We start from the raw sequence: 21166 nt of genomic DNA, 5'->3' as shown, positions 1-21166 counted from the left end.
TTCTTCCTGTGGTGCATTAGCACCAGCCTTGATGGTGGGCCAAGTTGTCTTCAGTATAATTAGCACAACAGGCAAGATTCACCTCTGTGCCACAGCATGTATCTGAGACATCTCACATCAACCCACAGCACATTCTTTGTACTAACCCAAAGAATGTAAGTCCTTGTGGGATCTACTGCTAATCAAACTCCGTAAGGTTGGTGCCAAGCCCTGATCATGAGGAAGCTACTAACGGGCCACAAATCCACCCTTCAGAGGGGTTTACCCAAGGGTAATACATCACTCCTAAAAGGAAACAAAAGGTCCCAGTTTAGCACAGTGCCGCTGCACACCTCCAGAAGCATCCTCTCCCTGTGCAGAGCAGCAGCTCAGCTCCCCAGCCCCATCTAAGGCTGGAAGCTGCAGCACGAGGCATCAGGCACTGGGAGCAAGCACAGTACTTAACCAGCCTTTTGGCATTACCAACCCAAACCCCACCTGCATGTACAGCTACAGTGAGGGAACTAATACCTGGGCCAGACAAATGCATAGCCATGCCTGTTACCACAGTAGCAGCTCTGCTTGAAAGGAGAGGAGCTCTTACTGCCTCGGGACTCACTCCAGCTATAGAAAATGGAGAATTTATCCCTAGTATGGAGAGGAGCACCACTCAGAAGTCTGCACCAATTTTTCCACCACGAAATATGAAGTTCTAGACTTCAGATTAATGAGTTTTAGAAAAATGCAGTACTAAAGAATAAAAATGTAAATTTCAGAGGGCTCCTGAAATATTTCTGAAGCCAGCAACTCACTGTTCTGATATACAAGAGAGACTGCACTTGAAAGAAAAGAAGCACCTTTGAAAGGTTTATCTAAGGGGCTTATTAATATTTAACAGGGCACCAATGTGGCAGAGCTCAGCAAGAAGCAGCAAGATATTCCAGTTTCTTCTAGGACTCAGCCAAGGCAGTTAAAGTTTAACAAAGAAATGGATGAGGGGGGCAGTTCCAAGCACGACATAAGGGCCAGGTCTGGAGAAATGAAACAAAAAACAAATGCTGGTGCCAGAAGGTGTCTAAGCAAGCAATAAAGTACATTTAGCACCAATAGTACTTGCTAAAACAAAAACTTTTCAACACAGAGCATGCAGCTGCCATTACACAGCTGCTAGGTTAGTCCTATTTTCAGGTGACACTACATTTCCTGCAGGTACCTCCACCACAGGAGGATGCCTGTCCTTCAGCATCAGTCACCTGTATTCAGGTGCACATCCCTCTGCCCCCAAGCATTTCTGCTGTTCAGAGCTCCTCCCTGCTCCAGTCATCCCATTTCCATGGGTGCTTTGCTCCTTAGGGGTGCAGCACTGTGCTCCTGCATCCCCATCCAGGGTTCAAAAGTGAGTATTCAGAAGAGTCAGAGAGGGTTAACAAACCCAAATCTACCAATTTCTAAAGTGCTGCACTAATTTAGAGGGTACACAAAGGAGCTAGGGTATTCCTTGCTGCTCCTTCTGATGCAGCCCAGCTCACCCGGTCCCTCCAGGTTCACTTCACAGAGCTCCCCTCTGGGCATGCTGCTTTCCATCTCTGTCAGTGTGTCCATTCTCCACCAGTTTCTCCCAGCTTAGGAAAACCTCTCAGCTCTCCAGATGGGCTTGCAGGGTAAGCTAGAAAAGCCTCACGGGCTGCCAGCAATTTCTCAGGCTCATTTTCCCTGAACAGCTTTTCCCAACTGCTGGTACCAACCCTAACATGAACCCTGGTTGGAAAACATACATTCTAAGCTTGTCCCACTACAGACTACATCCAGGAGAATCACTTGAACAGAAGACTCGGAGTACACTTTATGTTTTCACTTATTACTTGTCCACCGTTGCAGCATCTTTTAAGGATGAACGAGTCATAGTAAGCAGCCCTTTAAGACAAAGATAGCTCCATGTGACCTCTTCTTCAGGTCATATGTGTGTGTTCAGCCAAAGAGTTCTGTGTGTATCAGATACTCAAGATGATATCTCAGACTTTGCTTATGCTTGGCATTAGTCAGGAAAGCAGAAATACAGCTTGAAGAGAATCAGGCAGGAGATAAGTTTAAAATACGATCAAAATCAAACCCAGGACAAGGCGTGTTCGTGTTAGATTCCTCGAAGATCAAAAGGTACAGGTTTCAAGTTCCAGGCAGTCAGCACCAACACAGGCAGCAACAGGAGAATGACAGACACCATGCCACAAGTAGCCTGGTGCTGTTACACACTGCAGTAGCAGCTCCACAGATTGAGGCCCACACTGTAAACCCACATGAGAGCCTTGACACCAGTGAGCAGAGGTAAGTACCTTCAGATGGGATAGGGGGAGCTCACAAGCCATTACTGACAACCCCTTCTGAGCGAGCCTCTGCTAAGTCAACACCGATAGCATCTACAGAAGCAGCAGTAGATCCCTGGTGCTGCCTCTGCATGAGGTATCACATACTAAAACAGCTGATGGTCTTTGAGAAGACTCCACTATCACCTCATGGTTTATTCTTTGTAATGATTAATTGAACAGACATGACCAAACACACTTGAAAAGGCAAGCTGACAGATAAGCCAACAGTCTAATACAGTTATTCCTGCCAAGGGTTACACATTACGTTGAAAGCATCCCTCTTCCCCCACAAATGGATCTGATACTTTCAGTCTGAACATACAGGCACCAATTCAAAAATCTATCTGATTGAAATTACAAGTCGACATTGTGTAGAGTAAAACTATAAAGTCTGACTTGGGTTTCGTCATTGTCTCTAAATATCTGCCTTTTTGATGTAAATAGAATTATTATGCCACTTCTTGGGGTCTCTTACTACCTCGATTAAAATCTAACCACCATTTCAGTCTGCGGGCTTCAGTGGCAAAATAATCTAAAGAATAAACAGCTTGAATGTGTACCAAAATCGTATCAGGTATATTAAGAACAGTGTTCCATGCTCAGCACAATCTTCAGTGAAAATATGCTTCCCTTAGCACATACACAGTACATAAAAAGAAAGGGCTTTATAAAGAACTTGAGCTGTGTTTTCCAAGGAAAAAAATCAACCACATATTTTCCCCCAAAACAGAAAGAGTCTCGTGAAGATCATACAGTGGAATTATCATGCTGAAGCTGCTGAGATAAGCTTTATGATCAGCGTTATCTTTTTGTGAAGCTGATCCGAACCTCACTTATTCCAAGTTAATTGCGTGTTGTTTGTTATGGCTGTTATTGTTCTCCACCAGCTGCAGGCATTCTTCTCTCAAACACACTCCACATGCATACTCATGATTAATGTTATTTTTAACCTTTCTGGACAGCACTCCAAACTATACAACCCACTCAGACAGGCTCAGCACGCGCTCCTCTGAGCCAGCCTGCCGCCATCCCATTGAGCGGATAGAGCAATGCAGCCAGTGGGTCCAGGTGTATCCAGGAGACAGAAATAATCCAGCAAGTTTGCTTCTGATTCTTATGAATATTTACATACACACCTAAAAGCATTGTTTCACTCATGACTGGCCTCTAGTTTCAAACACGCTTGGCCTTTCACAAGTCAATATGACTTCAGTTTCACATACTTCTCTATAGGATGACCTCATGTGAAAAGCTGGATTGAATTTACTACAGCTTCTAGTAAACCCATTGTCAAGAAGAAGTTTTCAGAATTCAGGAAGCTATTATTGTCCTAGACGTATCCATCTTGTGTAAGAAGATCAGAAAGCTGTTTAAATTAGCAGCTGCACTTGCAGCCTCAGGACATACTGCAAAACAAAGTCTATGAAGCATCCACATAATAATGCTCCACTGCTTAAATTACTGATGTTGACAGGACCAGGTTAAACAACAGCTTTAAATAGTTCATAAAATACGAGCTAATTTTAACTTCATTCTTTCCCTTCCCACAATTGCCAGGGAAAAAGAAAAAAACAAACAACCTTTGCAGCTGAGGAGACAAGACTTAAAGAGAATGCACCCTTTAGGGAGAGAGCAAAGAACTGCACCCCTCATATTACAAGCAACCACCAGTAGATACTAGGGCTTCTGCACATAACTTCAAACACTGCTTCTCATCCTTTGAAATAGGGAATGGGAAGCAGAAGACAACAGTTCTCTAATGACGGCAAGAAGTCCTAATAACATATATAAGAGACTTACGAAGATATTTCCAGTTCAAGTTGATTTATTACTGAAAAGTGATGTGTTTCAGAAAAGAAACAGCTAACAAATCACATCAGCACAGGCAAAAAAATAAGGATGTTGCAATTATTGGGTTGCAGTGAGTGTTGTGCGAGTGACGACAGCCATGCTCTACTATACTCAGAAAAGGGGAAAGGAAGTAAAAAAGACTGAGTGTGCCTGCTTGTTGGGCCAGACCACATTACGTGACACAGGAGTACACTTTAGTTCAAAGGTTCACAAAAAGGTTGTGAAATCTCCTTTGACAGCTTCCAGAAACAAAAATACACTTGAGAAATAGCCACTGGCCCAGTTTCGCTCCTCAGCTACTAAACATACAGGAAGCCTTTATACAATGCATTGACACCAAGAATTCCAGCTGTTTCATGTGCAACCCATGCTGCTAAGAAGAAAGCACTGGTGAAGGCAGAAGCCTCTGCTTTTGTAAGTTTAAGAAATAAAAAGTACTGTTTACCAGGTATTTCCTACCAGTATTATCCAAACCGATCCCCAGGACTCACCCTGCATTTCCTACCATCGCACATCTCTGTTCCAGTACAACTTTCTCACAAAGCAGCCTTGTAAAATATTTCTTTCTTCAGAATCCTATACATACTGATCAGAAGTACAGCAAAACTTTATTCTTTGAATGAGGAAGAGCATCCAGACCCAGTACTTGGATATTTGCTTATAAAACTTACTTTTTCCTTTTTTTTAACCTGTCTTCATGTCTAAGTAACATCTCATGTTACCGAAGGAGAAATGTTAGGATGTATCAGTTTTCCTGAGGACATTACTTGTGCAGGACATGTTCCACAGTAAGACCATCTCAGAAACAAGGTACAGAACAATCCAAAAGGATTTAATAATAATTGCTTTTAAATTTATTGAGGAATTAGGCTGCTGTTCCATGTCAGTACTGGCTTTACTCTTGAGGGCTATTAGAACAGCCTGTTTTCTTGCTGCTCTTACATCTCTCTAGAGGCACCAGGACATACACCTTATCTCTGAAGTACCAGTGGGCACAGCCATCAGTTTTTAAGACAAGAGGACAAACTACAGAACCCAGTGAGCATTTTCGGTCAAAAATGCCTGTAATTATGGCACCAAGACTTAATCAAACTGCCAACGTGAGTGTCAGTGTGAAAAATGCCTTTTGTAAACTTGAAACTAAAAGCACTAGAAAAGCATTCTCACCTGAACTGTAATCTTTCAGTCGCAAGTCCTTCACAGGTGTTCCATCAGGTCCTCGGAAAGCATTGAGGATCTACAGGAAAACCAAGACCCACTTCAGTCTCCAAACTCAAACCTCAGAAAGTGAAGCACCTGCTAATGCACACTTCTCTCTCCCCAAGACTTCTTTTCTTTCTCAGTTAACTTTGTTACAAACTGAGACATTTTTCTGATTAGGTTCCAGCAGTACCTGAGAGCTGTTCTTTGAGTTTGGGAAGTATTTTGGGGTTTTGTGTAAGTAAGTAAGCACCATTTACACCACAATCCAACTGTGCAAAGGCTTATTATGCTGCTTTCAGCCAGACAGCTCACCTCTGATCCTTATTTAAGGTCAGAGATATCTTGATGCCTTTCAGAAATCACAGGACATGGGGCGACTTTTCTTAGTCTTATCATCCCCTGATGGCCAAAGTTTCTGCCATGAGTTCTCCCGTACCAAGCCTCTGACCACCACATCTAACCCTAGCAAAAACTGTTGCATGTAGGGATTCTCATACCTGGAACTGCCACCAAAAAACCCCAACCTAATTCAAAGTGGAGCCTTTCGGAAAGGGAGCTTCTTTCACCTGGTAGCCTAGATTATTTTTTGCCTTTTTACTACAATCAGCAGTAGCAGCAGACATCTTTTCCATCTTTATAAGATCTCATTTAAGCAATTTCAAGTAACTAAGAATAAACAAGTTCACTTCAACACTACATGTCTTCTGAGCCCAAAATATAACAACAAAATAATAATATTTGGTATATAAAGCAATGATGGAAGTAAGGCATGTTAAAGAGTCTGGAGTTGAGGCTTTTAGCCACCAACACCCCACACATGACTGCAGAAAAACTCATCACTTACAGACTCCCCAAACCCCAGAATAACAAGGTAAAAGATAACACTGCAATGACTTCTAAATCTGGATTTTTTCCTGAGGAAAATGACAGACCATCTGTACTACATTAACCAGACTTAAAATGGTGCTTTTAAAAACCCCTGAAAGAAGTTTTTGGATTAAAAACATCCCACTTACATCATCCTTTGTGGCAGTTTCAGGCACTCCTCCTAACCGAATGAGCTTGCTTGGCTTCACATATTTGGGACAGGTCCGGTAATCTTGGTCCTTGAGTTCACAAAATCAAGATGTTTTTTACAAATGAGAGACGGTAGCACACAATTCAATCTCAACAGTAGTTATTAATTCAGTAGTTACCATCACCTTCAAAGTTAACTCTGAAGGAAAAGCAAGCCTGCATGAGAACAGCTGTACTGTTCTACACAGGTCCACGCAGGCAAGTAGCTCCTCTATGGTAGTGCTCATAAGCAATGTCCAGGAGAAAACAACAAAATAAGCTTTTCTATGTATTATTTTCCCCCAACTCTCTCCTTCCCTCTGGTCATTTTCAACTTGGGACCTTTCTGAACCAAATCTGGTTCCATGTATTTTAACAATTCCCAACTGCTAAACTGCATTTCTCTTGAGAAGAAAGTATTTGTGAGATAGAAAAGGTGCTCATTAAAACAACCTGGAGCATGAGGATGATCTCAGAGAAGGACGGTGAATTAGGATAGAACTGAAGTGATGGGATATGAACAGAAGACTCCTTCATAGCTCCTTCCATTCTTTGGCCAACACACATTTAACAGAAACATCACCTGACAAAACCACCTACCTGAAGGCTCTTATAGGGCCTAGAATCTTTGCTGGGTTTTCCTTCTGAAAAGGACTTGCCATGTTCATAATCAAACATCTGATGCCCTGGCAGCCGGTGATCCACATCACGATACTCAATGTTTCGGTAGTCAGTGTCTTGCCTTCCAAGGAAATCCAAGCCACCTTCACCCTTTAACCCAAGATCAGAATCGGATCTTTGCTGCTCCCCCCCAGAAAGCTGCTGCTGTTGCTGCTTGTTAGAAAAGGTCTGAGGTTGCTCCTCTTGTTCCTGAAGAGTAGGAAGAGGTCCACAGCTATTTTGGAAATTGTGTGAAGCGTCGTCTTCAAGACCCAATCCATGGGATTCCTCTTTTCTGGGTGGTGCTTCTGAATGTTGAAATTCTCCTTTTTGGCTACCAAAGGGAGTTCTATCTAGATCAAGTGCAGACTCCTCTCTCTTGCTGGTGCTTAAACCAGAGCCCTCTCTTTCTGCTAAAGGTACAGTAGATTGGTTGCGCCTAAAATCTACAATACTTTGATCCACAGGAGGCATTTCCCTGTCTGAGAAGTCCATAGGAGGAGCCACATCTCTGCTCCTAAAATCCTGATCAGATCGGGACCTGTGCCTATTTCTGAAGTCTGATGATGGTGCATTTCTGTTTCTGAAGTCCAAATCAGAGGTGCCCACACCCCTGAAGTCCCAGTCAGGTACGTCCCTATTTCTGAAGTCTGAATAGGAATGCTCTCTGCCCCTGTAGTCTAACTCAGACATATCTCTCACCCTGAAGTCTGAATGAGATCCATCTCGACCTCTGAAGTCTAGATCAAAAGACCCCCTTCCCCTGAAGTCTGATGGAGGTTCATCTCTGCCCCTGTAATCCATATTATGCACTTCCCTATCCCTATTGTTCATACGGAATGTCTCCCTATTCCTGTAGTCCACTGAAGGAACGTCCCCACCTCTGAAGTCCATAGGTGGCCCTTCTCTGTCCCTGAAGTTTCCAGGGTACATATCCCTGCCCCTGTACTCAGAAGAGTGTGGCTCCCTACCTCTGAAATCCATCTGAGACTCATCTCTGCCCTGGAAGTCAGATGGTGGAAAATCTCTGCCCCTGAAATCATGGTGCCCCTCCCCACCTCTGAAGTCACTACGTGGTCCATCTCTAGCTCCAAAGCTGAAAGAAGGTTCCTCTCTGTTGGCAAACTGAGGATTGAGGAGGCCTGTGAGTGCCTGGATATCAAAAGGAAGTGATTCTCTGCCAGAGAAGTTGCCAGAGTGTCTTTCTTGAGCAAGGCTATCAAGGGAAGGAGGATATTCCCTGTTCCACCCGGGAGCAAACCTTTCTTCTTGGCTCCCACTGTAGAAATAAAGACAGTATTATTCATAACGTGCTTAGAGTCTGAAATCTACACAGCAGCACATTCTTCTCTAAACTTTTTATAGAGTTGTGTAACAGTCTAAGATCCGCAGAAGATATTGATGTTTGGCAGTTTAAGATGAGGCAGCATACGACAGATGTGAGAAAGTAAACTTGGGTGCTCCCATTTCAGCACAATTTCCAGAAGCACTCAACAGGGAATACCTGCAATATTAATGGGTTAATGATGGTAGCAATCCACATAGTCCTGCACTGCACACAGCTGGGCAGCTGGTCAAGGTTCCACCGGCTGGTGTGTTTGCTCATTAGCATCACCAGCACACGCCTGTGAGGAACCACTTGAGCTTAAGTTCTCCAGGCAATATTACAAACAGCTAACTTAACACGTCATCCTGAGGCACATAAAAGCAGAGGTTACCAAACATGCTCCATTATCATACTACAGAGACTCATTTCTGTTTCCTTGTGCTGGAGTCTAAACTGGCACAATGCTGAAAGCTACCAGTTCAGACTCTGAGGATGCCTCACAGGAATATGCCAACAATCAGTGTTCAAGATGATCCTGTGCTTGTGCCTCCAGACTTGGTCTTACACCAAGTTTACAGCACTATAGCAGTGGGCTCTCCTGAGCTTTATCTCCTTTATCTGTATAAAACCACTCAGGAAAAGGTCTTCTCCTAAAAGAGTTTTTCAAAACCCAGTGAGGTTTTTGGTGAAGGGGAGGTTTGAGATGAAGCTACCTCATTTTTCATGCATGTGAGGCTTCAATTTTTTTTTTTTAATAGAATAACAAAATATCAACACATTTCAAAATAACACCAAATGCTACCCAAAGCAGTGGACATTTCCTTAGCAACTACAGCAAGTCATGTTGTTCTTTGAGTTTCACAACAGAATCACTCACCAACAGAATGCAAGATGACATTTACACAGTTAAACCACATACAGATCCCCTAAGCTACATACCCCTGTTTCACTACCCTGAAGAACAGTAATTAAAACTTGGTACGAGGTTAGAGTTCCCCACCCAATATCATAAGCAATTATGCCAATAAAATCCACTTAAAAATCAGCAGAACCGTTATCATCACAGAACACAATCACTCCCTCATCAATACCATTAAGACATGTGCTGGAGAATACTCATTTTCATAGCTCAGATCTCATCAGCTTTCTCAATACATTACAGTCAGACAATTACTTGAAGTATCTTATTTCAGAAACCTAAGGTATGCCACGAGGAAGTACCTTTATCACGTTGATATTTAAGTAACTGAGGTGGGCACATAAGCAAAGGATGAAAGAATTATGCACAACAGAGGAAAGCCCTAGCTTTTGGTGCCTCCATTTTCATTTTTATAGCCAGAGCCCTCTTGCAAGCACAGAGCCAACTAATAACCAGAGGAATATAAACTAAGAAAAATATCATGCTGTGCAGGTCAGTTGCATAGGAATCTTTAAGGCAGTTCCAGTGACATTCAAAACTGCCTTATGCAGGAGTATTGCCAAGAACATGGGGATATATGATCTACTTAAAACTCATGGAGAGAACTAAACTCTCAAAGTTTTCATAAGATGCTGTGTGCAATGGAAGTGCCAGAATTTCTGAAGTTAAGGCAAGCGCCACAGTTGAAGAGAATCAACATGACACTATTAGGCTTTTCTCTTCTGTGTCTTAACAGTGCATAGCACCAAAACCCACATGGCTTATCACCACCTTAGCTTACAGTGGTAAGCATCACTAGAAAAGGTGGTGTGGAGAAGGAACAGAAATACTAAAAGCAGCTGTTGTTAAAAACGATAACAAATAACAAATCTTCAGAAATACAGAAAGTTACATTGTCACTTAACTTGCCTGTTCTTTGGCAATCACACCTAGCTCAACACAGACCTCAGGAGTTCTACCAAAATAGCCTGTGTGCAGAAGGTTGCACAGAAATACTAACACACAAAGTTCCTGTGGCTTATTGTATCACAGAATGTTGCTGAAACAAACTGTACGTTCAAGTGCTTACCGAAAAGAGCCCATTCTGTTGCCTTGTCGATGGTCTCCCCACATTTTGGTCTTGTCTGGTGGTTTCCAGAAATGGTTAATTCACTCTAAGAACACCAAGACAGCAAAACCTGTTGAATAAACAGCATGGCAATAAGCCACAAAGCAAAGAACACATAACATGTGAAAAAAAACACTGCTGGTTAGAAGGGGGGGGTGTCAGGATTCTGATCAGGATCCACAAATATACAAGACCACATCCAGGCACGAATGAATTTAATTGTTGCCTTTTTCCATGTTCAAATTTGCAACCATCAAATGACTTCTGAAATCAAGCTGTCGATATGGGTGGGCAAACAATGTGATATCTGCTTTGATTAACATAAAGCTTTCCAACATGCTGTGCTGTCTGACACTATTTGGAGCGCAGCTAGACGCGAGAAAGCCACAATCATCACCAACCAGGACCGCTGCCGAACAACAGTCTGCAATTAATGTTTAATCCAAACTATTTTTTTTTTTTTTGCCAAAAGCTCCCTGTTGTTCAAGGAAACAATCACTACTATTGGCCTACTATGGTTACTCTGCCCTCAAAAGCATGTAGATAACAGAGTAGACTTTGCCAATAATCATTACAGGCACTGTTCTCCAACATTGCCCTCATCAAGCTGAGTGACGCAAATAACACTTGCCTCATCAGAGATCTAAAATTTCATCCACTTCCTCCCACCAGCAGAGAAGGTGAGGATTTCCTGGTGACTGTCAAAGCCAGGCCTTGAAATGGGAAATATTTCCATCTTTCTCCCCGAAACAAAGGTTGCAGCATAGAGCAAAAGGAGGCAGCTAACAACCTGACAGTCTCAAATCTGCTCTGGCTAATTCAGCTGCAGCAGTGTGGGAGGGCTCCTGTGCCACAGGACCAGGGTTAGGAGACCTGGTGCTCTCGTGCTGCTGCAAAACAGCTCAAAAGCAGGATTAAACTGACCACAGTGGTTGAAGAAAAGCAGATCCTGTTTCTTCTAACTTCCAAAGGTCAGCACTACCAAACAGGTGGCAGGTTGACAGAGCGGCTTGTGACAGATCTCAAACCAGGGAGCAATTCCAAGTGCTGTAGCTGGCAGTCACCTGTGCCAGGGAGCTGAAGGGAGCTGCCCTGCCAAAAGGGAGCTCCCGCTCCTGACGGGGTCCATCACCAGCCAGGGAACACTCATGTGGGAGCTGGGGAGTACGTAACAGTGTGCAAGCTGATGAAGGCAACCTGTACAACTACCACTGAATCACGTGCCCCATTTCTAAAGAAACAGGATCATTTAGTTGGCCACTTGAGCCCGAGAGCACTGGTCTTCTCATGTTTTACATGGCTCTCAATGCAAAAAGCAAGCCCCTGATCCAGAGGACTTCCTCTGTTAGCTCCATCGTATTTTCTTTCCCGGAGGTGAATCTAAGAGAACTGAGACTGTACACTTCACAGAGAGCAGGTAAACGGAGATGGTTGCGCCAGTCATCATTATGGTTGGCTGGCATCAGCTGGTCCTTCTATTTATGAACTTTTGCAGCCTACGAACACAGAATCCTAGAATTGCATAAAGGTTTGGCTTGGAAAGGACCTTAAAGCTCATCCAGTTCCAACCCCCTGCCACATGCAGGGACACCTTCCACTACTAGAGCAGGTTGCTCCAAGCCCCTGTGTCCAACCTGGCCTTGAACACTGCCAGGGATGGGGCAGCCACAGCTTCTCTGGGCAACCCATGCCAGTGCCTCACCACCCTCATCTACAGACCTGGTGTTTCTTTTTCTTCCTTTTTGGATTTCCTCCCGCAGTTCTCATTAAGTCAACAAGCTTAACAATGCTAAAAAGAAAACAGACAAACAAAAATCAAAACACAACAAACCTTTACCAGCTGGGAACTGTTTGGACATAACATTCAGATTATCAGAGGAGATAAAAAACACCATAGGGTTGACACTGGGCCTGGCACAGATCAGCTGAGCCACACAGCAACATCCATGAGTATGAGGTCATGGTTCAATAACACAGGCAGCAACACTGGCTCCGAGTCCCCTGCTCAGCCTGATACAATGTGCTCCCTCCACTCTGCCTTTGGCAAGGCACAACGCGCTAGCCGTGCCAGCCTGTGCTTTTCTAGGTCTGCACCATGGATGACCCTCCAAAAGAGAGTTATATTTAACCCAGGTCATTGCAGTGATACGGTTTACTACACAGCCCCACAAAACAAAGTGACAGCACGCTGCAGGACAGGGGCAGAAATTTCTTAGGCTGGCTTCCATCAGTGCCAAGATCTTCTGAAAGCACACCCTGGTACAGCTGCCCCAAAGATGCATGCTGAGGAGAAGCCATCAGGATTCATCCTTCTGCTGCAGGCAGGTAACTGCCAGCTCAGCTCCTACCTCCCTGCTGGAAGGCAGAAGCTAGGAGACTGGTCAGTGAGAGCAAGGCTGTTTGCCAGACACCAACAGAGCCTGGGGCTGGGGCCAGACCAGCATCAAAACACAGGAATAATCCACCCCCAAGTCCTAGGAACCGCCAGTCAATTAGTTTTGCCATAATTCAGTCACAACCATGCATCTGAAGGAGACATCAACAAAGGATGTTTCAGAATGACACAGTAACGCAACCACAGAACACATAACATGGTCCAATCACTCACAGAGCCCAGATTTAGAGTTCAAGGCAATAATTAGCTCTTACAATTAGACCGGATATTCAGGAGGATAAATACGCATCCTGAATACTGTATTTCCCTCCTCCTACCCCAGCTGGCTCTACTTCCTGTTGGCAAAGCCTCACCTCCAGTGAAGATACAGAAGGTGCATCTCGAAGGGAAGCTCTTTTGTGGTCTAAGTTCCTCCAAGGACCACTGGTCCCACGGTCTTCCTAGGAGAGGCTGATGGAGCTACAGATGCTCCCTGGTGATTACTCCCAAAGAATTTCCTCAGGACCATGCCCTGCCCTTCCCAGCATCCCCCAGTGCCTGGGGGTATTCCCGATTCCACTTTCCAAACCACACATGCCAGTCCTGACAGCAGATTCCTTTGCATCTCTTATTCCAATTCATGACATACTATGGTAAAATAATGACACTGTACATCAGAATCATGCAACTGAACCAGACTAAGAAGCTGACCTTCTTAAGGAACAACTAAAGGTCTGAGGCAAGGGGCAGAGTGAGGAATGCCAGCACAGTCCTCGGGCATCTCCTCACCAATTTACACCCAGCTTCACACCTTGTTTCCCAAATCTGGGGGAAGAGAGGAGAAATGAGTGACAGATTAGGTGAGGTGACATTTCAGAGACGCTATTTTCAGAAAAATACCCTGATATTCACAACTTCTCTCCAAACAGACCTTGCCAAAGCTGCCAGACTGGGTATTTATAGAGCATGAGGAAACCGAACACATAACTACACACAGAACTATGCTCAAAGAGCAGAGGAAGTAACTTGCTGCAGAACAACTTTCTGCACCGAGTAAAGTTTTTGCAAGCCTCTGTGAAAATCAAGTACTACAGAAGGTACAAAAGAAAACCTTTCCCCAAGCTATAGAAACTGCAAGTAGCCAAGAAAGTCTGTTATTGTCAATGTTAAAATTGAAGATGTCTAACCCAGAAATATCAAAACCATGCCACTGACATTTGAAAGCAGAGGGAGAACCATTTTGGCTCTCCCAGGTGTCAGGGTGGAGGTTTTCACTTACAAAGGGGTATGAGTGTCCTTTTCAGCTGCAAGATGCTTTTAAAAACTTGTATTAGAAACAATCAGGTGAATTTCTAGCACATATACCCCCCATTATTACCCTGACTTTGCCTGTCCCAAAGAACTTCACAAGTGCATTCCCAGCTAGGGATTGTTGGGAGAGACTTTCACACCACCAGCACCCTACGGGGTAGGAAAGTGGATTCCACCTTCAGCAGCATTTCCAAAGTTAATACCAGAGAGCAGCAATCACACCAAACTCTCATGGTGTGACTGAAAAACAAAACATGGGAGGTCACTGTTATTACTCCCTTAGCTCTATAGCCCCTGAGCACTATCCAGCCTTCGCCAGCCTCCAGCAGAAGCAAGGCCTCAGCTTGCTCCACCTAAGCTTTTATTTACAGTCCAAAATCCCATTTAGCCCATCGCAGGGAGTTACCATCAGCCAACACACTGTGCAACAGCCCCATCACCTTTCCCTGCGCCCCAGCATGTATCCAGCCCACTTTTTGTCCACCCTTTCCAAAACCACGAATGTTCTGAGGCACTTTTCACAGAAGCACATATGACGTGGCACAACCAGGCATTGATCAGGGCCTCAGGATAACACAGGTATACCCAGAAACACCACAAACACTGATGCTGGCACAGGCAGAAGGCCCCAGCACCCAGCACAGCCGTGCAGGACACTCCACAGTAGTCCTGCACCGGGGTCTGAGCCCCCAAGCCCATGTCCCACAGGCCACTGAGGCGTGGGGCTCCAAAGAGGATATGAAGTCTGAGGCCACAGCAGGGCATGGCGCAGGGCCATGCTTCCTCACAGCTCGCAGCCAAGGCAGCCCCATCCGTGATCTATCCCCATCGCAAGTGACCCCAAAAGAGACACCCCCCATCCCGATGGTCCCACAGGAGGAACGTTCTGCTCCACCGCCCCAGCGGCCCTGCGAAGGGCCTCCCCACACACGCTTCTCTATCCCAGACAGCCCCAGCGGCACACACGTCCCCATGCCGGGGGGCCGTTAGGACACACCTCCTTTACCCCAGGGAACACCCCTCCCCGCGGCCCTGCTCGGGATGCCCGCCGGGAGGCTCTGCCCAGCCGCTGCACCCCGGGAGACCCCCGGGAGCCGCGCCCGCCCCGTCACCCGGGCGGCCCCACGCCAGAGCCCGCACTCGCAGGGCTCTCCCCACACAAAACCCGCGAGCACCACCCGGTGCCGGCTCCTCCGGAGGGGCCACGGCCAGGACGGCGGGACACGGCCACCGCTCACCTCCTCCTCCTCAGCCGCCGCCTCTCCCGCCGCGCCAGGCCCAGCGCCACCACAGCGAGGAGCCGGAAGTTCCGCTGACCTCACCCCCGCCGGCGGCAACGCAATGCACACTGGGAAATGTAGTCCCGCTCCGCTACAGCTGAGCTACCGGTCCCGCCGTGCCCCGCGCCGGCGGACTACATTTCCCAGCGTGCGAGCCCCGCCGGGAGTCGGAGGTGCGGGGCCGTGGTTAGCGGTGGGGCCTGCCTACAGCTCCCATGGCTCCGCGGGGACGGTGCCCGGCCTCGGGGCGGTGAGGCCGGGCCGCGGGGGGCGGTTCCCGCCGGGGCGGGGCGCCGCGATGCCGGGGGCGCTGGGGAGACCGGGCACAGGGGCAGGGCGGGAGGTGGCCGCCCGCCGCCGGTGCCGTGCTCCCCGCCCCGCCTAGGCCGTGCTGGGGGCTGCCGGACGCCCCCCCCCCCCGCAGCTGCGCCCGGCGCCGACGGGAGGAGCCGCGAAGGTCGGTCCCTGCGCGTTGTCCGCCGGGGCTGCGGGGGGTCCCGAGCTCGGCGCTGCCCCGCGGCACATCGGCGGTCCGGGAGCGGTGACCCTCGCCCGGCCTGGGCCGCGGGGTTGCGGGGAAGGACAGCAGGCTGGCGGCGGTGCAGCCAGGAGGGAAGGGCCAGGCGCGGACCGGGCCCTCATCCGCGGCTGTTGGGTTGTCACCGGCTTTCGGGGTCAGGGCCCGGCTCCCCCCGGCGCGGCGTTACCGGCTGGGCAGGAGGTGTGGCAGGGGTCGGTGTCCAGGGTCCGTCAGCCGGCTTCGGAGGTGCAGGGTCCCTGGCTGCCAACTGTTGCGCTCGCTTGTGCCCGTGTGTGCGCTGCTGGGCTGGATCCCCCGGGCTGGGGGTACGGGTGGGCTCTGCCCAGGGGGTGAGCACCGGGAAGGGGCTCCGGGGGCCTCCTTGCTCCTAGGGGCTTACGCTGCCCGCGCTGCCTTGGCCTCAGGAGGATTGTCACCAACCTGCTCTCATCTCAGCCACCTAAGCCAGGCCGCGAAGGGCCATAAAACACACCCTTTGCAAACATGAGGCCTTTGGGTTCGTTGTGTGCAGGACCAGCCCTGTCCAGGGCTGTCTCCTTTTCCCCTCGCTGCTAGGACACTGAGCTGCTTTCCCGGCCCTCAGGGGAAATCAGGGCAAAGCCTGGATGAAAGGTGCCGGGCTGGGGGACTGGAAGGAGCTGGGGCCACGGGGGGGGAGGAAATCCTGCTGGATTACAGCAGCTTTCCTGACGTCTCACCAGAGCTCAGTGCTGCCTGCTGAGCCAGCAGGATTGGGCCGAGGATGCTGGCATGGCCATGGTTGAGAGCAGAGCCGTTTCAGGACCTGCTTTGTAGGTGATGGAACAGAGAACTGATACCGTGTGTCACGTGCAGGTCCTGCCCCGAGGAATGGCTGCGGATGTCCACAAGAAGAAAGGCTGGGAAGTGCCCAACGGGTCCCTGACACCAGGAGATGGGCAGCACACGGAGCGGTCCGAGAGCCCCACTCCGGGGCTGGCACAGGGGACGGAGCCAGGTACGGGCAGAGCTTGCTGTGGGGGCAAGCAAGGGGAAAAAACAAAGCAGCTCCTTCTCAAGTGAGCTTGGCCCTGCACAGCCCCGCAGGCAGGGGGAGATGGGCCCACTGCTGACCCCACCAGCAGGACCCACACTCCTGGGTGCTGTGGGATGGGGAAAGGAGGGCAGGTCCTTCCCTGCAAATCCCTGTCCCTTTTGCACCCTCTGTCCACCTGCTGCCTCAGCATGGGGACAGGCGGACGGATGCTGGACAGCCCGTTGTTCCCAGGGGCGGGCCAGGAGGGAGCCATGTTCGTGCACACCCGCTCCTATGAGGACCTGACGAGTCCCGAGGACGGAGCAGCTGCGGCGCGGAGCCCGGAGGAGAGGCGTGGGGAGCCGGGCGAGCCGACCACCATGGAGCAGATCAGCAAGGACTTTAGCGAGCTGAGCACACAGCTCACGGGCATGGCCCTCGACCTGGAGGAGGAGATGAGGCAGAGCAAGGAGGGGAAGCTGGAGCTGTCCCCGCAGACCACCCGCCGCGATTCGGTGCTGTCAGGCAAGGAGGAGGAGGACGTGACCATGGACGCCTGGCGCATGCATCGGAAGCATGTCTTCGTGCTGAGCGAGGCGGGCAAGCCTGTGTACTCCCGCTATGGCTCTGAGGAGGCCCTGTCCAGCACCATGGGTGTCATGATGGCCCTGGTGTCCTTCCTGGAGGCTGAGAAAAACGCCATCCGGTCCATCCATGCAGGTATCGCCTGGGGAGGAGGGGAAATGGGATGAGGGGTGTCACGGCCAGCTGTGCTGCTGCCACTCTGGGCCGCATTAGGAGTCCCCAGGGACAGATTGGTTGCTGGGGGGGGAGAGTCTGCAGCCTGTCTCCCCCTTGCAGCCATGGGTAGTCAGGCTTACAGGCTTGTCCCCGGCCCCCCGGGGACTCCCTCCCAAGCAGATGGCTACAAGGTGGTGTTTGTGCGGAGGAGCCCGCTGGTGCTGGTGGCAGTGGCACGGACCCGGCAGTCGGAGCAGGAGATCGCCCACGAGCTGCTCTACATCTATTACCAGATCCTGAGCCTGCTCACTTGGACCCAGCTCAACCACATCTTCCAGCAGAAGCAGAACTATGACCTCCGCAGGCTCCTGGCTGGCTCCGAGCGCATCACTGACAACCTCCTGGACCTCATGGCCCACGACCCCAGCTTCCTTATGGGTGCCGTGCGCTGCTTGCCCCTGGCTGCCAGTGTGCGGGACGCTGTCAGCTCCAGCCTCCAGCAGGCCAAGGCCAAGAGCCTGGTCTTCTCCATTCTTCTGTCAGGGAACCAGCTGGTGTCTCTTGTGAGGAAGAAGGACCAGTTCCTCCACCCCATTGACCTCCATCTGCTCTTTAACCTCATCAGCTCTTCTTCCTCCTTCCGGGAGGGGGAAGCCTGGACTCCCATTTGCCTCCCAAAGTTCAACTCCAGCGGCTTTTTCCATGCCCACATTTCCTACCTGGAGCAGGAGATGGACCTGTGCCTCCTGCTGGTCTCCACTGACCGTGAGGACTTCTTCACTGTGTCTGACTGTAAGCGGCGCTTCCAGGAGCGGCTGCGGCGGCGGGGGGTGCACCATGCTCTCCAGGAGGCCCTGCGCACCCCCTTCTACAGCGTGGCCCAGGTGGGCATCCCTGATCTCCGGCACTTCATCTACAAGTCCAAGAGCTCTGGGCTCTTCACCAGGTGAGGCCCACAGGGAACGTGGGGCATGGGGCAAGCCTTCTGCACAAACCCCCTTCTCCAGGGGGCTAACGGGGTGCTGTGTTCTTGCAGCCCTGAGATTGAGGCACCCTACGTGCGGGAGGAGGAGAAGGAGAGGCTTTTAGGGCTCTACCAGTACCTCCACAGCCGGGCTCACAACTCTTCGCGCCCCCTGAAGAACATCTACTTCACGGGCCCCCGTGAGAACCTCCTGGCTTGGGTAAGGGCCATCTGCAGGGTTCGGGTGAGCCCCTCTTCTCCTGTCCAGCATGGTGGAAAAGGGGGTGGTGGCACAACACAGCACCACCTCTGTGGTCTCCAGGGCGGCCACCCAGTCCTTTTGGAGGTGAGCCTGCCCCAATCCCACCCATGCCAGGGAGGGAGAGGCAGGGATCTCAGCAGCAACTGGTGAGCTCCAGCACCATGAGCTGTGCCATGCACTGTCCTTAACTCCCCAGTGCCATGGAGAAAACCCACTCTGGGGTTTGGTCCTCCTGACAAATCAGAAGCCACTCATTAAGGGTACCCCATTGCCACCTCGTGTCCCTGCACTGGAGCCCCTGTGCCCATGCCCCGCAGCCCATGGGGAAGGTGCAGTGCCAGCCCCAAGCAGGGCACAGACATGTTCCCAGAAAGTACCCCGTTTCTTTGCCCAGGTAACCAGCGCCTTTGAGCTCTACATATGCTATAGTCCCCTGGGGACCAAGGCCGGTGCCATCAGTGCTGTCAACAAGCTCATGAAGTGGATCCGCAAAGAGGAAGACCGACTTTTCATCCTCACGCCTCAGACATACTGATGGGCATTGCAGAGGGCATGGCACCAGCCAGGGGAGCCCCTGCTGTGCCAGGGAGCCTATCCCTGGGGAAGCCTGGGCCATGTGTCCAGGGGAGAGGGCATGGTGGGACGATGGAGCACAGGGAAACCCACCCATGGGACTGTCCAACCTGGGTGTTAGAGACAGGGTGCACAGCCAGGGGAAGGGGTGAGCAGAACTTTCATCTGCAGGCAGTGCCCCTAGCTGGGAGGGTTGCCCTTCCTCTGTGGCCCCCAGCTCCATCCTTAGTTGGGAGGGTCCTCGAGTGGGGCTACTGGTACCCCAGGTTGGTGGAGGGGAGCTGAGCCCCTGTGCCTGGCACCCTCCTTTCTCTGCCGTCCTGTGGCTGTGTCAAGGGTGGGGGCTCCCAGAGGAGATGTGGCAGTGATCAGGGGACCCCTGTGCTGCTCTGCCTGCAGATAGTGGCTGATGCCACCCAGGCAGGGGACAGGGCGGGCCCAGGGCATTCACTGCTCTTCTCACCGCCATGGGGGAGCCAGGTCCTCCAAGTGCCAGGCAGCCCTGGAGCCCTGCCCTGACAGGTCTGACCCCTTGGTATCTGTGTGAGCCCAGACCCTTCCCACCATGGCCATGGGAAGGATGTCCCTGGGGACACTGGTCATTAGTGTACGGGTCAACAGCTCTACTGGGACAGCAGGGTCCTGCCCACCTCCCCATGGAGACACAGAGCAGTCCCAGAGAGACTCGGGGTACCAGGGTGCCCACTGGGTTGCTTGTAGTGCTGGCTCCTGGGCAGCAGACCCTAAAGGGGTGTCTCAGGTGCAGCCTCTTGGAGACCTGCAGGCTCTGGTGTCCCCCCAGCCCAAGAAGGGTCTTTCCCTTGGCATGGGGGCACCTGCCCCCCAAACCAGCTGCTCGAGCCAGCTATGCTGAGCTTGCTGCACGGGGGCCACCTCCTCCTGGCTGTCCGCAGGCACTGGTGTGGGGCTGAGTGGCCCTGAACACCAGCCACAGCCCGATCCCGTGTTTTGGGGCTGTTTGCTGAGCACTGGGACGAGTGCTCAAAAGAGGGGCCAAGCCACCCAGGTGGGAGCCAGATGCAGAGGGAGCTGGGAAGGACCGGCAGGGCTAGCACAGGGACTCCGCTCCTGTTCTTATGCTCCTGCCAGAGTGTAATTGCTTGTCTTTGCTCATAAACATTACCTGGACCCTAAGTCTTGAAGTGTCATTCTTGTGTGATCACTTGGGGGAGTGTGGTGCTGGGGGCGTGGGGAGTTTGGTCCAAGTTTGGGTCTGGTGTGATCCAGCCCTCGGGGACCCACTGGGGGCCCGGAAATCTGCCAGGGAACAGTGGAAGGCATCCGGGGTCGTGCTGGTGGGAGCAGCAAAACCCCCTGGGACGTGCTGGCCAGGAGCAGCTCATGTCGAAACCGAGCAGGAGACGCGCAGCCAGAGGAAGGAGCTGTTGGGCAAGGCACAGGGCAACGTAACCGCTGGGCCTTGCACAACGCGGGGCAGCAGCCAGCCTGGGAGGGCTGGGGCTGGCCGGGGGATGAGGACAGGGGAGCCTGGGTTTGGTGTGTTCAGCCCCTCCTGGGACCAAAGTCCCCCTGGGAGCGCGGGGCAGCGCCCCGCTTGGGTGGAGGAGAAGTCCCTGTGCGCAGCTGGGCCCACAGCCCCAGGGGAACGGGGCACTCGAAGGGCAAATCCCTCCGGTGT

At 50.5% G+C, this 21166-nt stretch overlaps 2 protein-coding genes across 6 annotated transcripts in view; one reads left to right on the top strand and one right to left on the bottom strand.

The window, feature by feature from the left end:
• Positions 1-12268, bottom strand: part of RBM6 (RNA binding motif protein 6) — a 55348-nt gene extending 43080 nt beyond the window's left edge. Inside the window, exons 1-5 of one of the 3 annotated variants that reach the window (XM_057407646.1) lie at positions 12186-12268; positions 10428-10536; positions 7053-8391; positions 6413-6502; positions 5361-5430 (exon numbers count right to left, since the gene is read on the bottom strand). In XM_057407646.1, coding sequence (XP_057263629.1) covers positions 5361-5430; positions 6413-6502; positions 7053-8391; positions 10428-10471 — 1543 coding nt within the window. In that variant the 5' untranslated portion in view covers positions 10472-10536; positions 12186-12268. The remainder of the gene's footprint in view (positions 1-5360; positions 5431-6412; positions 6503-7052; positions 8392-10427; positions 10537-12185) is intronic. The other 2 variants (XM_057407645.1, XM_057407644.1) reach the window with 2 other exon arrangements.
• A 3460-nt stretch (positions 12269-15728) lies between these two features.
• Positions 15729-20661, top strand: MON1A (MON1 homolog A, secretory trafficking associated). 3 transcript variants are annotated; one of them, XM_057407660.1, is made up of 6 exons: positions 15729-15888; positions 16807-16948; positions 17219-17686; positions 17888-18653; positions 18744-18891; positions 19328-20661. In XM_057407660.1, exons 2-6 carry the CDS (start codon positions 16822-16824, stop codon positions 19466-19468), a joined length of 1650 nt encoding a protein of 549 aa, XP_057263643.1. In that variant the 5' UTR covers positions 15729-15888; positions 16807-16821; the 3' UTR covers positions 19469-20661. The 3 variants fall into 3 exon arrangements, with proteins under 3 accessions (XP_057263643.1, XP_057263644.1, XP_057263645.1); XM_057407661.1 differs by lacking the exon at positions 15729-15888 and adding an exon at positions 15916-16163; XM_057407662.1 differs by lacking the exon at positions 15729-15888 and adding an exon at positions 15916-16197.
• Positions 20662-21166: the final 505 nt, after the last annotated feature.

This window comes from Pezoporus wallicus, unplaced genomic scaffold, assembly GCF_028554395.1.
Source record: "Pezoporus wallicus isolate ANWC-B61680 ecotype Strahan unplaced genomic scaffold, APGP_CSIRO_Pwel_v1 contig_3568, whole genome shotgun sequence".
Classification (NCBI taxonomy): domain Eukaryota; kingdom Metazoa; phylum Chordata; class Aves; order Psittaciformes; family Psittacidae; genus Pezoporus; species Pezoporus wallicus.
This window is presented reverse-complemented; position numbering and strand designations above follow the sequence as displayed.

What these genes read in the sequence shown, in the direction of transcription:
- MON1A (XM_057407660.1), top strand. Translation starts at nt 16,822, where the DNA reads ATGGCTGCGGATGTCCACAAGAAGAAAGGCTGGGAAGTGCCCAACGGG. An exon ending in AGCTCTGGGCTCTTCACCAG is followed by an intron (nt 18,654 to 18,743) that starts GTGAGGCCCACA and finishes GTGTTCTTGCAG; the next exon opens with CCCTGAGATTGAGGCACCCT. An exon ending in GTGAGAACCTCCTGGCTTGG is followed by an intron (nt 18,892 to 19,327) that starts GTAAGGGCCATC and finishes TTCTTTGCCCAG; the next exon opens with GTAACCAGCGCCTTTGAGCT.